At 40.3% G+C, this 16,271-nt stretch overlaps 1 protein-coding gene across 1 annotated transcript in view; it reads right to left on the bottom strand.

Annotated features, from left to right (window-relative positions):
* The window catches only part of PDE11A (phosphodiesterase 11A), a 423,612-nt gene that overhangs the window by 138,565 nt on the left and 268,776 nt on the right, over nucleotides 1-16,271 (bottom strand). The window contains exon 10 of the mRNA XM_059927271.1: nucleotides 5,862-5,912. Coding sequence (XP_059783254.1) covers nucleotides 5,862-5,912 — 51 coding nt within the window. The remainder of the gene's footprint in view (nucleotides 1-5,861; nucleotides 5,913-16,271) is intronic.

The raw sequence follows: 16,271 nt of genomic DNA on the forward strand, positions 1-16,271 counted from the left end.
GCTCAGAGCACTTTTAATGCCCATTGAAAGAACTTGTAATGATGGACTCCAAAGGCTTATAGCAGATGCTAAGTGTTGTGAGAAGGACACTGGCACCGACAGAAGAGTACTGCTGATCTGGCAGCTGTGTGCAGGATGAATTTGGGAGTGCAGCAGGGAGCCCAGACAGGAGAGCACTGCATAGCCACCGTCTGCGGGAGAGAGAAGGAGGATCTGAACGGTGATGGCTGTGAGGATGTGACAGACGCTCCGAGTCCGAATGGAGGGGACAGCACGTGAGAGTGGGGGGCGTGAGGACTCAAAGATGACTGCACAATTACATCTACAGCGCGCATCTGGAGAGGAGGGTGAGGGGAGCGTGACAGTCAGGACTTTGTAGCTTCTACCTAAACTGAAGAAAGAGCAGAGAGAAAACCAACCATTGTGATGGCTAAGTCACGCCCACATCATTGAAGTGAGGGGCTATCGGTTCTTTATTTCCGGTTCCATCTCTATAGTTGCAGATGGCTCTTACTAGAGAAAACCAGAAAGATGGGAGAGTGATCCAGGCCCAGATGCCCTAGTGTTCTGGAAGGTTCTGAGCCCTTTGGCCTTTACAGTTCCCTTCCTCGTTCAGTGGTCAGGGCTCTTAACTGGGCCACACTGTCGCCCTACACTGCTGTCTTCCCTGGACCTTCAGGACTGTCACTGCCCTGAAACCAAAACCGAACTGTCTTTGATTTCATTCCCTCAGGCTCAGACTCCCTGGGCCTTCAAGTGTGACACATAAGGAACGCAGGGAACCCAGCTGTGTTAATGGGTAGAGGCAAGAAGGTGGGAGAATCTCCACCCAGGAAAAGTAGATGTTCATAGCGCCCTTTGGGAGACAGCTTGCAAATGGAAAGAAGTGACAAATAGTGGCTATTTAAGGTGATCTGAGAGGAGGTCAGGGTCACCACAGGACGTATTTGGCCAGGTGGGTCCTTGAAGAGCCCTCCACTCAGAGACGCTCAGTTCAGCAGGAGCAAAGATCAGCCTGGACTCGCAGCCCTGGTTCCCCTCACATCACCCACCCCCCTAGTATTTTCTACACTCAGGAATGACAATGTACAAGCATCTTTTTTCTGATGTGGCGTTTGATTAAGACACAATTCATAAAGAGAACTGTGTATGAACACATGGACATTTGAACACAAGGACTCCACATATTTATGGGGTTGTCCTAAGCAGCTCAGGCCGTCAGCTCAGTCTGCTGCCTTAGGAGCAGAAGATGCCCTTTAGGATGCTGACTCAGCTGTTTCCCCTGCAGTCAATTTCTTGCTGAAGGTTCAATAACTTTCCCTGACGATAAAAAAATCTCAGATATTAAACTCGGCATAAATACTATTTCAAGTCAAAACAACCCCCTCAATTCCAGAGGTGGGGGGGACCAGAGAGGAGACAGAATAGGTTAGGTGTAAGATGATACCCAAATTCTGTTCATAATGCTGCGAAGTCATCTTTTAAACAACCTTAGAAATAAGCTGGAGTGAACTGGAAAGTCATTGTTGAGATTCCCAAAGGCAGCCTTTCATGAAGGCTGTGAGGGCTGAGACTAGAGAAACAAGGGAGAGCTCTTCTTCCCTCCCTGGCACCCTGAGGCCTGGGGTTACCCCTGGGCCGTGAAGGCACCTCTGTGGGAGCACCCAGCCTGCGGGAGAGCAGATGGAAGATGCTCCCTACTGACAGGGGTGGGGAACACGAGCTACCCAAACCTCTGCCACGCAGTGCCCTGTGCCACTTCTCCCCTCTCTATATAGTGCACTTGTCCTCTGCAAGAAGCTGCTGCAAGGATTGGGCTTTTCCACAGCTCCGCAAATGGAGCTGGCAGGGCAGTGGTCAGCACACCTGCTGCCTTCCTGCAATTAGAAAAAGGTGCGCCCTCTGGAGGCTCCATTACTAAAAAGCATCCCGTGCACTTGGCCAGCCAGGTGGGGATCAGTCCCAACCCCTGCCTCCCTGTGCAGGGACCCTTGTGCAGGGCCCTATGACAGACACATCCACCGGCATAACGGCAAGGGCGTTTCTGAGGGCAGGAACTTCTTATTATAACATCTGAATATTTCATGGGTCAAATGTGTCTCCTGAAACTTAATTACTTACAAAAATAGTACATCACATCCCATTGCTCAGCCTGTCCCCTGCCATCCATCGCACAGAGGAGGCCATAAGATCCTATTTTTGATGTAGCCGTTCGTATTTTGGTATGTAAAGGCCACAGGGAGCACCTATCCTCAGTACTTTATTTGCTTTACCGGGATGTTAATTTGTGGCCTAGGCAATAACATTGAAAACTTGAAATATGCAAGAGGCAGTCCAAACCCAAACACTCAACATGAGTTATTGGCGTTTAATTACTGAGGCAGTTAAATAGTGCTGTAAACAAGTTCATCTCTGATTGCAGCCATAACCCTTGCAGTTTGGAATTGAAAGAAGGGATGATAGAAGATGGCAATATAACATGAGGACGTCCATGAGTTGGTTTTAATTGGTAAACTGGCATATATAGTGATAACTGTTTGGTCTGTCCACCGCATTGGAATCCTAGGAAAGTGCATAAAATTACGGAAGCATATAATTGGTGTACTAAACTCATTTTCTTATGTTATCACAGCTGACATCTTCAGGTTATTAAAAGCCTTTAAACCAGTCATCTTCAAAGAGACCTAATTGACAATATGGTCTTTATACATTATTCTTGTTTGCACAGAGCAGAAGAGATGTAAACAGGCACTAAAATCTGCACAAATTTTCTGGGCACATCTTTCTTATTTCAAGTTCAAGGAAGATCAGTAAATGTTAATGAGGATAAAAACCATTCTTTAGATCCTGGTTTCCTCATTCAATGCACAGGGCATCAATCCATAAAGGATAAACTAATATTATAACCTGAATCAGACTTTTAAAAAGTTAACTCATTAGTTCGAGGAAGTTCTGTGATCTTTTCGTGTATAGGGGGCCCTACATAAAGGACTGTTTCCCAAGGTATAATGATATATTAGAATGACAAAGATGGGCTTAGGTTCTGACATTCTTGGATGAGCAATTATATGTTGTTTCACCTACTTACTCTGCTTAGACAATCTAGGGGCACTTGTGGAATGGTTTTCACTCTCTAACCACCATTCACCCACCCACCACCACACATCTCTCCAGGAGATGTTTCCCAACAGGAGAAATAGGGTTAACCGAACCAAACAAAACAGGAACAGAAACACCCTCCCCCTGCCTTATGGCATTCTAGAATAGGAAGAGAAATCCCCAAACATGGAAGAGTGTGAAAGAGGAAGACAAGGTAAGAGGAAAGGTAATGTGGTATCATCCTAGCATGAATGATTATTGAAGATTCACTACAGGTTTATCATATAGGAAATCTGTGTTCCTTTAGGCCATACCACCTAGGAGTACAAATAGTAGTGAATTGAAAGTGATTAATGGTATGTATCACACTCTCCAGTATTTTGGGATCTCCATCTCTCCTACTTGTTTCTGGGAGTACTCAAGGTTCTTGTCCTTAAGATGTGACCACTCAGCCCGCAGTGAGTCCTTCCGCCTCTGCTGGTCATGTTGGTAGGCAGGTGTCTTGCCTCTGGTCTATAGTGCTGCTTCCTTCCATTGGGCTGCTGCTTCCTGTTGTGTGCTACTGACACTCTGGAATCCCTGTGCTCTTGGGGTAATTTAATGCACTGAAACCAACTAAAGCCCTTGCCTTTTGTGTCCCCTCATGTTCTTAGCTGAGAACATGAATCCATGGGAAGCTGGAGTAAGAGACAAATCCAAGAGACAAACTCCATGCTGAACTTGGAATCATCCAGACACTGAGGCCCGTGGCCTCAACTCCCAACAGGGAGAGTTTTTGACTCAGAAGGCCTCTTAGTCTCTCATGTAAACAGACCACATCTCACTGGTCTTCTAGACATGTCTGAATCCCAGATATGGTGAAGCTTAGGCTGCAACTGGAGTCTGACCTGTATACGTATGTATTTGACCTCCAGATCCTGTTAGCACTTGATGATGAAATCATTTTCTTCCCAAAATTCTGGCTTAATCTCTGAATCACTGATCAGTAGCTTGGTCCCAGCTGGGCATAATCCAACACACTGAAACGCAGCCATTCTTTAACTCATGAAATCTCATGGATAACTCTGATTCTACATTTCAAATCTCTCTTTTCTCTCCCTCCCTCTCTCTCTAAATATATATATTATACATGCATACATATAGATATATAGTACTAGCTCTGTTAAAAAAGTATTGCAGTAGCCAAGGTTACAATATTTTTGAATATATGCATAGTTTATTTGTATATATTGGTCAAAACAAAGCACTTATTTACTGTGATTTAGCTACAATGTTAGGAAACTGCCATTGCACACACTGTACTGTGAAACTTCAGCAAATACTTTTCTATGTGCAGGATTATTTTAAGCCTGCTGCAATGATAAGACATCAGCTACCGATTATGATGTTTTATTTACTTTATATATCAAGAAAAAAAGCCATTAGGTTAAAATTATCTACTATATCTCAATTATACTGTAACAAGATATTCACTAATATCTTACAGGATAAAATCTGGAATAAATCACTTTAGTTAATAATCTTGATCATTTTAAGATGAAATAACCCTTTTTTCCTCAGATTTAAATACTTCATGTTTTTTCAGTATGTTTGTGAACTAAAAATAAAAAAAAGCATGGCAAATTCCAAGACAATGGTGTTTGCCTTACTCTAAGGAAAGAATTAAGCCTGAACATAGGGCAATACTTTTAGAGAGTAGACAGCTATTGATTTTGGCTGCTCTAGCTCTAGACATGTCCCATCACATAGCTTCTGCAGTCATATTTAGTCCATTATGAGCTTTGCTGTATTTCTCCCTGCCTGCCCCTTGCATCTTTTAGCAATTAAGATGATTATAAAACGGTAAAAATATAAAACACAAAACAGTAAAAACAGTAAAATGTTTATGGAAACTTATTTCCATAAGTAGAATTGCTAGGTAACTGAACTTGATTGAAGTAAAAAAGCTTTAAATATTTTTGATGGAAATATTTATCAAATGTATATAATATAAAATATAAAAAATTATATATAACCATGTTTTGAATATTTTCTTAATGACTAATTGTTTTGAGTTATAGAACACTAATGCTTTTTGGATTGATTCAATCATTCATTCATTCAACCATTCAACAAGTATTTATTGAGTGCTACTATGTTCCAAGAACTGTGAAAGGCAGTAGAGATAGAGCAGTGAACAAAACATACAAAAAGCACTGCCCTGCTGGTGCTCATATTCTAGGTGGTATGTAGGATGTTTATCTCTACAGCAAATGGACCCTGACTGCTGTGGTTTTGGCTGTTCCGTCTCCTTCCTCTGTTGTCAGCTGTCACCTCACTGGCACCATGCTTTGTATTGTACCTGACCCATAGTAAGCACTTGGTAAATGGTAGCTACTATTATCCTAATCTCTTCACTTATTTTTACAGATGAAGATAAAAGCCCTAAGATTTTTAGTGAACAGAAAGTTAGAGGTAAGACCAATGCCAAAAGCAGGCATCCTGATTCTCACCATGTTACACAGATCTTTTTCTGATACCCTGCATACTTAAAAAAAGAAAGAAAGAAATACCGAATCATTTAAATGATCATGAAGGGGCCGTTCAGCTCTATATAAGTCCCTCTTACCCTCTAAAACTGAAATATGCAAACATGCCTTCCCCTAATTCTATTCCCCCAACATTCAGTGGGCAGACCTAGTTCTAGAGACAAGTAACAAAGGGTCCGAAAGCCCTGGGAAGTTTAACTTTATGCACCATTAGGGCACCATTTGCTCCCTTACCTTAAACTTGTCAACTTCAGCTTTTGAACATGTTGCATGATAAGATAGCACCTGGTTCAGAAAAAAAGGAAAAAAAACTTTAATAACTAGACATGATTCAATTTTCTGAAATTCTCCTGGCTTAAAAATAAATTTTGCTCATGTATATCACCTTGACATAACAGTGAATGCTAATGCACGACGAGGTATTTCCAGTAACAGTCTGTGACATAGATTGTCATCTGTGCAACTACAGTGGAATCTATTACAATGTGGAATGGAACAACAGCCCATGTTAAAGGCTAAGTATTTTATATCAGGATGTTTTTATAAGTAGTTATTTTATCAAAGGGACATAATGTGGCTCAAGACCACAGTTCCCAAAGATGTGAATACTTGTCCTGCGAAATGCTTTAGAACACAAATAAATTAAAAGGTGGGGTGTGTGTGTGCGTGCATGTACGTATGTGCACAAGTGTATGTGTGTTTGTGTGTGCATGTGTGTGTGTGTACTGTGGCAGACACTGTAGCTTGCTGACTCAACTTCCATGTCTGGTCTATGCTCACTTGCCTACTTTTGTTGTACAGGAAAGATTATATTGTTATGTCCAATCACCTGCAATGCTTATTGTAAGAGGATTTTATTTCCCTATCCTATTGACAGCTTGTTATAGGTCTAGAGTGGAAAGGGAAAGAGAAATGAGGCTGGCCCGGGACTGCCCTGCTCCGGACTTCCTGTTCTGTAGAACAAATAAACTCACATTTGCTTGAGTCAGTATTGGATGTTATACGGTATATTTACACACTTACACACGCACAAACGTAATGTATATATTATATATACGCTATCAGTCCCAGCCTTAATCTATACAAATCTCAAACAAATAAATCTGGGAAAGCTAATTCCCTCTGCAACTACCAACTTTAGAGAATCTCAGTGCATATTTGGCTCTGAAAAGCGAAGTAACACATTTTATTTTGTTAAACTCAGCATTTCCCAAATCTAGCCACAGAACTTCCTTTTAGTTGATATATTAATCTAGGAACATTCCAACCTGATAACCTATTGACCAAGGACTTTGAGAAACACTGACCCAAGGTATGTACCATCCGTGTGATAGAAGCAGGGCCACAGTAGAGGCAGTGTCTCATGGTGGTTAGAGCACAGCCTCTAGAGCCCGACTGCCAGGGCTCCACCGCTTCCCAGCTGTGGGAGTGTGGGCCAGCATCTTCATAACTGAACAGATTTTGCTCTTTTGGTTCATAGTTTACTATGGTAAACTTTAGTTTGGCTGCCATTAAAACTTCTTACTATTTACAAGTCTCTTTCTGTAGACTCAATCTTCAAAATTTATCTTTATTTACTTTACAGAAAAATTCCCCTGAAACTCAAAATCTCTGCCACCGGGTGTTGCGCTGCCACGCTTTTAGTATTTAAGGCATATTACCCACTCCCTTTATTTAAATCAACTTTGCTTACTTCCTTTATTATTATTTTTTTAAATAATAAAAGCTATTAACTTCACTATATTGAAACTATTTGAATGAGTGAAGCAGACAATTATTACAGATTAAGAATTCTGTCCACTTAACATGTTCTTTTGTTTTGTTTGTCATTATTGAAGTGTAGTTCTTTGTATATTTTAGATACAAATCCTCTGTCAGATGTATGTTTTGAAAATGTTACCTCCCAGTCTGTGGCTTGTCTATTATTTTCTTTCTTTCTTTCTTTTTTTTTTTTTTGTTTAATTGTGAAAGAACTCCCACCATCTAGTTAATTTACACATCCATCACCTCACATACTTATCTTTTTTTTGTGTGTGTGAGAGCATTTAAGTTCTACTCTCTTAGCAAATTTCAGTTATACAGTAGTGTCATCAACTACAGTCACCATGTTGTGTATCAGATCTTCAAACCTTATGTCTTATAGCTGAAAGTTTGTACCCTTTTATCAACCATTTTTCTTTCTTTCTTTTTTTTTTTTTAAATTTTTTATTTATTATTTATTTATTTATTTATTTTTGGCTGTGTTGGGTCTTCGTTTCTGTGTGAGGGCTTTCTCCAGTTGCGGCGAGTGGGGGCCACTCTTCATCACGGTGTGCGGGCCTCTCACTATCGCGGCCTCTCTTGTTGCAGAGCACAGGCTCCAGACGCGCAGGCTCAGTAGTTGTGGCTCACGGGCCCAGTTGCTCCGCAGCATGTGGGATCTTCCCAGACCAGGGCTCGAACCCGTGTCCCCTGCATTGGCAGGCAGATTCTCAACCACTGCGCCACCAGGGAAGCTCCTTTCTTTTTTTTTAAGCAGTTTTATTTGTTTTATTTTTAAAAAATTTTTATTGAAGTATAGTTGATTTACAATGTTGTGTTAGTTTCAGGTGTACACAAAGTGAATCAGTTATACATATACATATATCCCAATTTTCTTTTAATGAACAAAAGTTTTCAATTTTGATCAAGTGTGAATTGTCAGATTTTGTGTATTGCATTGTTTTATGTGTCCTTTCTAGGAAATTTTGCCTATGCTAAAGTTGTGAATCCATACTTTTTGTTATCTTTTACAAATTTTATAGTTTTATAGTTTTGTTTAGGTCTATGATACATCTGAAATTAAATTTGTGTATGATGTGAGATTAAGACTTTAATGAAATAAAATGCCTTGGTTACTCTGTTATGATTCTTAAATTTTCCGGAGCCAAAACTTGGAGCCAACATCATTTTGGAGTTCATTCTGAGATCTTAAGCCTCTCTACCTGCCAATCTATTAAGTCTAATGACAAACTGATATCATAATGGAATAATCATAGTTCAGGCATACAAAATAGAGTTGGGCAGCCATTGAGGATCTGGTCTCAGATATTCTCCTGCACCATTGAGAACTTGAACTTTCTGTGAACTATACCAAACCTAAGGACACCAGCCATTTTAAAAACAACATCTGGGGCTTCCCTGTTGGCGCAGTGGTTGAGAATCTGCCTGCCAATGCAGGGGACACGGGTTCGAGCCCTGGTCTGGGAAGATCCCACATGCCACGGAGCAACTGGGCCCGTGAGCCACAGTTACTGAGCCTGCGCGTCTGGAGCCTGTGCTCCGCAACAAGAGAGGCCGCGATAGTGAGAGGCCCGCACACCGCGATGAAGAGTGGCCCCCGCTTGCCACAACTAGAAGAAAGCCCTGGCACAGAAACGAAGACCCAACACAGCCATAAATAAATAAATAAATAAATTTTTAAAATAAAAAAAAAACAAAAAAAACAACATCTGCTAGCTGGTCTCAAGGTTGTTCCTCTTCATAACTATGCAACCATTTTGGACCCCAACCAATTCTTGCTTAACAAGCACCCTTACTTCTTGCCAGTTCCCATTATAATTCTTGGTAAATAACTCATGTAACTAACTGTGGCTCCACAGTTCTTGACTTTATAAGCTTTGTCCATTTTGTAGTCCAGTGGAATACAATTCAAGTGCTTCTTGAATCTGTGTCTCCCAGGCTGCAGTCCTAACAAACCCCCAATAAATTCCTCTTTATTTCAATCAGGTCTCCGTTTCTGGAAGTTTGGTTAACAAGTTCATAGGAATCTACTTATTCTATCTAATTTGACCACATTAACAATAAGTTCTACCTTTTGAGTCTTTTTGCACTGAGAGTTCTCATTTACTTTTGTAAAACTCTGAGAACCAGTAAAGGGAGCGGGAGAATGACCTCACACAAGAATCTCACAGCCACTTTCTTCTGAAAGAGTACAGTCTCTTGTGGATGAGCAGGGAGGAATCATCAGCTAATAAGAGTACTTTGTTCCTGCAGGAGCAGGCCCTTTGGTAAACTGCAGTCTGGGAGGATGTAGCATTGTCCCCTCTAAGAATCCCTAGAAAGACAACAAGCCAGCAAAGTTTGAGATTCCTCAAGACAAGGGGATTCTTGAGTCCTGCCACAGAATACTCTGATTTTTCTCCTTCCAAGCAGTTTCTGCTGTTTGGTCCTAAAGGGTTTCCTGGGATGCAGCAGGAAGATGGAGATGTTTCATTGTTCCAGTTACCCTCTGGATTTGCTCTATACAGAGAGCACAGCAATGGGAACCCAGCAATATCTGTACCCCTTTCATATAAACCATCAATGTAGCTATCACGCAATCCTGACTAGATAGAAATACACAAAAGTGATCTTGCTTAGCTCCTAGCTTCTTACGGTAGTAAAGTCTCTGATCAAATGTGATCACCTCACTGTTTTTAACAAGCATCTACAAAGGTTAGCACCTGTGGTCAGTGATCACATCCCATTCACTCCTCAAACTGCATCAGTTTTGGTTGTGCCCCCATAATTTCATTGAAACGGCTTGTATAAAGGTTTTCAGTTTCTTGCTACCAAATCCAAATCTTGCTGGACAAATCTGCAAATGTCTTTTGCAGCAATATTGAGCACAGGTGCTCACTCTTGCCTTTTTTGAAGAATCTCCTCTCGGGGCTTTCTTGACACCACACTATTTTGGTTTTCATCCTACTTTTCTGTCTGTTCTTTCTCTGTGTTCTTTGTTGACCTGTCTCCTCTACTTTAACTCTAAATGTAGAAGTTTGTTGGGCTCAGTCTCTCCTTCAGTGATGTCATACACACTCACGGCTTTATACATCACCTATAGGTTGACAACTTCCATATTTAGCCCTAATCTCTCCTTGAGCTTCAAACTCATATATCGTGCTGCTTACATCACTAACTTCCTACTTGGTTGACTCACTGGCATCTCAAATTTAACATATCTAAACATGCCTGTTGATTTTCCCATCTGTAGTAGGCAGAATGTTGCTCCTTGCCCCCTCGTGATATCCACATCCCAATCCCTAGAACGTGTGCATATATTTATGTTACATGGCAAGGGGGAATTAAGGTTTCCAATGGAATTAAGGTTGCTAATCAGCTAACCCTTAGATGGGAACATTATCTTGGATTATCTAGAGGAGTGTAATGTAATCACAAGGGTCCTTATAAGTCAAAGAGGAAAGCAGGAGAGTCAGACTCATAGTGATGTGATGTGAGAAATATTGAAACTACACTGCTAACTCTAAAGATGGAAGGGAGCCACGAGCCCACAAATGCAGGTAGCCTCTAGAAACTGGAAGCACCATGAAGGCATGGATCAGATATGGTTTTGGTTGCCAGTGGGTATCCTGTCCCTAGGAGAATGCCTGATACTTAGTTGGCACTCAGTAAGTATTTGATGAATCATGCAATAGAAAATAATCTTAAAAGAAAAGAATCTTTCTATTTCTTGTATGGTTCTCTGCTTCTATTATTAGTGGCCTTAATTTATGCCTTTTCCTCAACAAAAATCATAATATGTCTCAGAGCATAGACTGAACAGTGTAGGTAGGGTTGTCAGATTTAGCAAATAAAAATACAGGATCCCCAGTTAAATCTGAATTTCAGGCAAACCATTAATATTTGCACTATTTGGGACATACTTCTACTAAAAATATTCGTTGTTGATCCAAAGTTCAAATTTCACTGGGTGTCTTGTGTTTTTACCTGGCAGCCCTACTTCTCCAAATTAGGAAGGCTAGAAACAAGTATGGAACACTCTGCGCCATGTTCCCAAATATTCATGTTCCTCACCCAACCCCAACCCCACAGCAATTCCCAGTGACTTTTTCTTCACAGCATTTTATCTGGCAATCCTTATCGCAAGTCTAGAGTATTTTCAGCAATGCCAAATAACCTCATTAATCTAAAATCTGTGACAAATCTATGGATGCCATTGAAGGAAATATAACAAAAACAATTCCTGATTACTTATAGCATAACCAATATTCCAACGAGAATCATTACTCTGTGTGTGTGTGTGTGTGCACGCGCGCGTGTGTGTGTGTGTGAGTGACCACATGGCACAGCTAATGACTAAAGATCAGGCAAATTTCTATGGTTGAGAATAAAATGACAAATTAAAGAATTTATTTTTTTAAACTACTGTTGTTGTTAAGCCCTTTTGGATAAGTTAAAGCTTCCTCCATGATTCCAGACTACATTAATTTTATAAGAATTTCCTCATAGGTTGTTGGGTCATGAGACTTTAGCCATAACACACACAGTCACAAATTTTGTTTGACAGCTAAATAAAATTTGTATAACATTTACATTCAAAAGTAAACAGCTGACCCACAGAGCACCTGACAAACATTAAACTTTCGCAAGAAAATGTCTATCCCAGATAGATTTATCTTTTGTGTCTGTATTAATTTAGAAAATATTTTAAAGTAAAATCTAGTGACTCAGTTTCACTCAGTTTCTTTTACTTTAAAAGATTCTATTAAGAAATCTTTATAGTTCCAAAAATAAATCACTATTTGCAAAACCCTACCAACTGCAATTACCTTTTGGATTGAACTTGCTCCTAGCAAAACAAAGAAACAGAGGCAAGAAAATGTAAAATAAAGCAATTATCAGACTCATGCACAACAGAGTGAAGAAGTCATGTTTTTGTGTCCAGTCTCCACAGCAGGAAAAGACCCTTAACTACATTTCAAAAGAAAAACCATGAGCAGAGCTATGAAATAGGACCACTGTAGTAAGCCTTGCCCTCCACCACGTGCAGTTCAAGACCAGAGCCAAAGGCTTGCCTTGCAATCCCAGGAACTGCCCCTAAGTAGTTGAGGGCAAATCTCTCACATCAGTAGTATTGAATGTGAATTTATTGTGAATCTAGGAAGCCATTTGCTCCTGGAATGAGAAATGGACCATTACAAATGCTGGCTGCCAGGAGCACAAACAGAAAGAACCACTTAACAAGGAGGAGGAACACAGACCTCGCTGAGGACCCAGACTGGCTGTCTCGGGCAGCATGAATATTTACTGATATGTTTATGGCTCAGGTGGCAAAGTGGCACTTGATGGCACTTGGAAAGTAAACTGATAACAGAGTTAAGTTAAGGTGGTCTGAAGTCAAATCTCAAATAATTTATATTGATGAGCTCCAAAGAAGTAAAGAAACTTAGCAATCAGCAGCAGGCCTCTGGCCAAGGATGGTGACGAACCACAGGAATGAAAAGTCAATTTACCTGGGATGACATGATGGAAGTGCGAACTGAGTGAAGAAGCATTCCCCAGGTTTCTTAACAAGAGGATGGTAGGCTTCAAAGACACTGCAACTGAACGAATGCAGAGAAACTGAGAAATCATCAGTTTCTACTGTCAAATATTTAAGAAACTGCCTGCTGTTTAATGGAATGAAATGTTCAAAAAAGATAACTTCAAATAAGTGCATCTGCTGTGTGAGCTGTTATCACACCCTTTGGATTATATCTGTCATAAAACATTTTTAAAATTCTAAAACTGACAAAACCTTTTTGAATTTAAAGTAGAATAAAAGATAACAGCGGAATCTGGGGTAATAAACAAAACAGTCAATTGTCAGGATGACTTTAAGGTCAGCTGCTTTTTAAATACTATGTGCAGGAAACAAGGCTCACACTTGTAGTTCATATCAACATATATTTATGGTGTACCTACTATGTGTAAACCATTGTGATAGATATTTTGGTCTTCTTTTTCCCATATTGGCAAATACATTTTATTGGGGGCCTCAGTTTTATTTGATTGTTGGTAGTTGTATGAAGCACTGTGCTGAAAATGATTGTTGAGGCTTAAGGAGGAGCTCAGCAGGAAGGTACGCTGTGATTGATTAGTGATGTCTTCCATAGGCATTGGGGAGGGAAGAGTGGTGGCACGTGTGCTATGTATTTGCAATCACTGAAAACATCAGAATATAAGAAATGACTCTCTGGATCAAATTCATTCAGACTCTATTGATGAAAAGTGATGCAAAATATATTTTGAGAAAATCATGGATGTCTAAATTTAAATGATTAGGGATACACCTAAAACACAGATGTAATTTTGATTGTCAATTTCATTTTGTATTAGGTAAAATTTCTACTGGCAATAAACCTATTAGCTCTGTAGCCAGCCACTGGCCCTCTGTGATATAAGAAAAGAGTGACCTTCTCAGGTAAGAGGCTAAAAGTTCTCCATTTGACCAGGAGGACAAGCTGGTAGAAGGTATAAGAAAGTACAATTACAAGAAAGTATCAAGTTCTTTATTGGGTCCATCTTCTTAGGTATTTAAAATAACTGTCTTGGTTTTGAAAAAACAGGCTTCCTGTTATATGGAAACAGGAAGAAAATAAAAGCATCTATTAAATTGTGTTTAGGGGGATATGAGTAAAAGGAGTTTTCCAAAGAGCTTCTTGTACTGAAATCTATCTTGACAACAGTGTCCCCATATAAAAAGACTTCTAGGGTAATATGAGACCTGCCCATCTTGCCTGGATTCTCTTTTAATTAATCTTCTTGACAGAAAAGACATGCCATTTTTACATTTCATTCAAAGGTACGGAGTCAACTTCTCCAGTGGTTTGAGAGAGGCCTCAACTTAGGACGAGAGACGCATTCATCATTTTTTCACCCAAAGCAAAGATTTAATTTAATCATTCTATGTCACTACCAGATTAAAATGTTAATATTTGTAATCACACTCCAAATTTCAATCTAATTTTGAAAAGTAAGCCCTAAAAATACTGTCATTATTATAAACGTTACCCATTAGCTAGAATATAATGACAACACCAGAATATAATTCTTTTGGTAGCTACCCAAACTATCTTTCACTCTTTGCTCATAAGTTGTTAAACATTGGTACTTGTGCACTTTCCAGAGGATAATGTTATCTTGTATTATATAAATCCTGAAAATTAACAGGCACTCTGAAACTACATCCAAATTATTATCCATGGCAGATCAAGAAGGCCACACATTCTTTGACACTCTTCCCATGAGAAGTGGAGTCTACGTCCTTTCCCCTTGACTCTAGGTGGGGTTCATGACTGTTTCACTAGTAACATAATATGTAATAGTGATGCTGTGCCAGCTGCACTGGGCCCAGGCCTTAAGAGACTGGATGCTTCTGGACTTCCCTGGTGGCGCAGTGGTTAAGAATCCGCCTGCCAATGCAGGGGACCCGGGTTCAAGCCCTGGTCCAGGAAGATCCCACATGCCGCGGAGCAACTAAGCCCGTGCACCACAACTACTAAGCCTGCACTCTAGAGCCTGCAAGCCACAACTACTGAGCCCACGTGACACAAATGCTGAAGCCTGTGCGCCTAGAGCCCATGCTCCGCAACAAGAGAAGCCACAGCAATGAGAAGCCCACGAACCGCAACAAAGAGCAGCCCCCACTCGCCACAACTAGAGAAAGCCCACACACAGCAACGAAGACCCAACGCAGCCAAAAATAAATAAATGAATAATAAAAAAAAAAAAAAAAAGAGACTGGACGCTTCTATTTCCCAGCCCTTGAAACATTCTCTCTTGTAGCTCTGAGCCACTGTATATAAGGTCTATTTACCCTGTGAGAAGTTCCAGTCACATGGAGAGGCCTGAAGGATGAAATACCAAACACAAGGAGAGAGAGGCCAAGGAACACCACGAAGCCACACGTGTGAGTGATTGAAGAAGCCATCTCAAAATGCATTGTCCAGTCCCAACCACCCCAGATGACCCATGTGGATCAGAGATGAACCACCTATCCTGGCCATTTTGGAATTCCTGACCCATAAGATCAGGAGCCTTTTGTGTATCTTAAGACACTAAATTGCAGGATAGTTGGTTAAGAAGCAATAAATAAACAAAACAACATCAACCTTCAACAGGGCTTGCCACCCTATGCCATCCACAGATTTCTGCAATTCAGGTGTCAACTGAAGCTCGTCTTTCAAAATCTAGGTAAATTGGTTTGAACCCTTAAAACTATAAAAGCCTATGGAAATTCAAAGCCTTTTTCAAAATATCTGCAAATTCCTGGCAGGTTTATATTCTTACCTTGACCTTCAAGTTCTTATGTATTCTTGTACTGTATCTGCAATATAATCACCATACAAAAATGTGAAATTCAACTCCACTTCCAGTTCCACAAAAAGATCCTCTCACATCAAGCGTTCATGAGTTCAGCAGATCTTGAAGATTTTTTCTTGTTCTTTCCTCCCTCCCTTCCTTCCTCCTTCCTTCTCTCTCTCCCTCCCTTCCTATCTTTCTCTCTTTCCTCTCTTTCTTTCTTCTCTTTTTTTCTCTCTTTCTCTTTCTTTCTTACTGGAAACAAATGATGATGTTTCATGATTTCCAATAAAATATCAGCCTCGCCATTCTCAAAACATCTCTTGGTCCTTCCACCAATGGGGCATTTCACTGACCATTGACCTTATAACTTTTAGCCTCTCTTCATTTTTCTGGCTTCTCTCCAATATAACCTTCCTTTTTACTTTTTCTCCCCTATTCCTCCATTTCAAATGTAAAATAACAAAATTATCTCCCTTTCTCATATAGAATGGTTTGCCACACCCTCTGGTTTCTGGAGGTGGCCAAAATCTATTCCTTCGTAACTTTACCATCCCATGA

The sequence above is a fragment of the Balaenoptera ricei genome, chromosome 7 (genome assembly GCF_028023285.1).
Source record: "Balaenoptera ricei isolate mBalRic1 chromosome 7, mBalRic1.hap2, whole genome shotgun sequence".
Taxonomy (NCBI): Eukaryota; Metazoa; Chordata; class Mammalia; order Artiodactyla; family Balaenopteridae; genus Balaenoptera; species Balaenoptera ricei.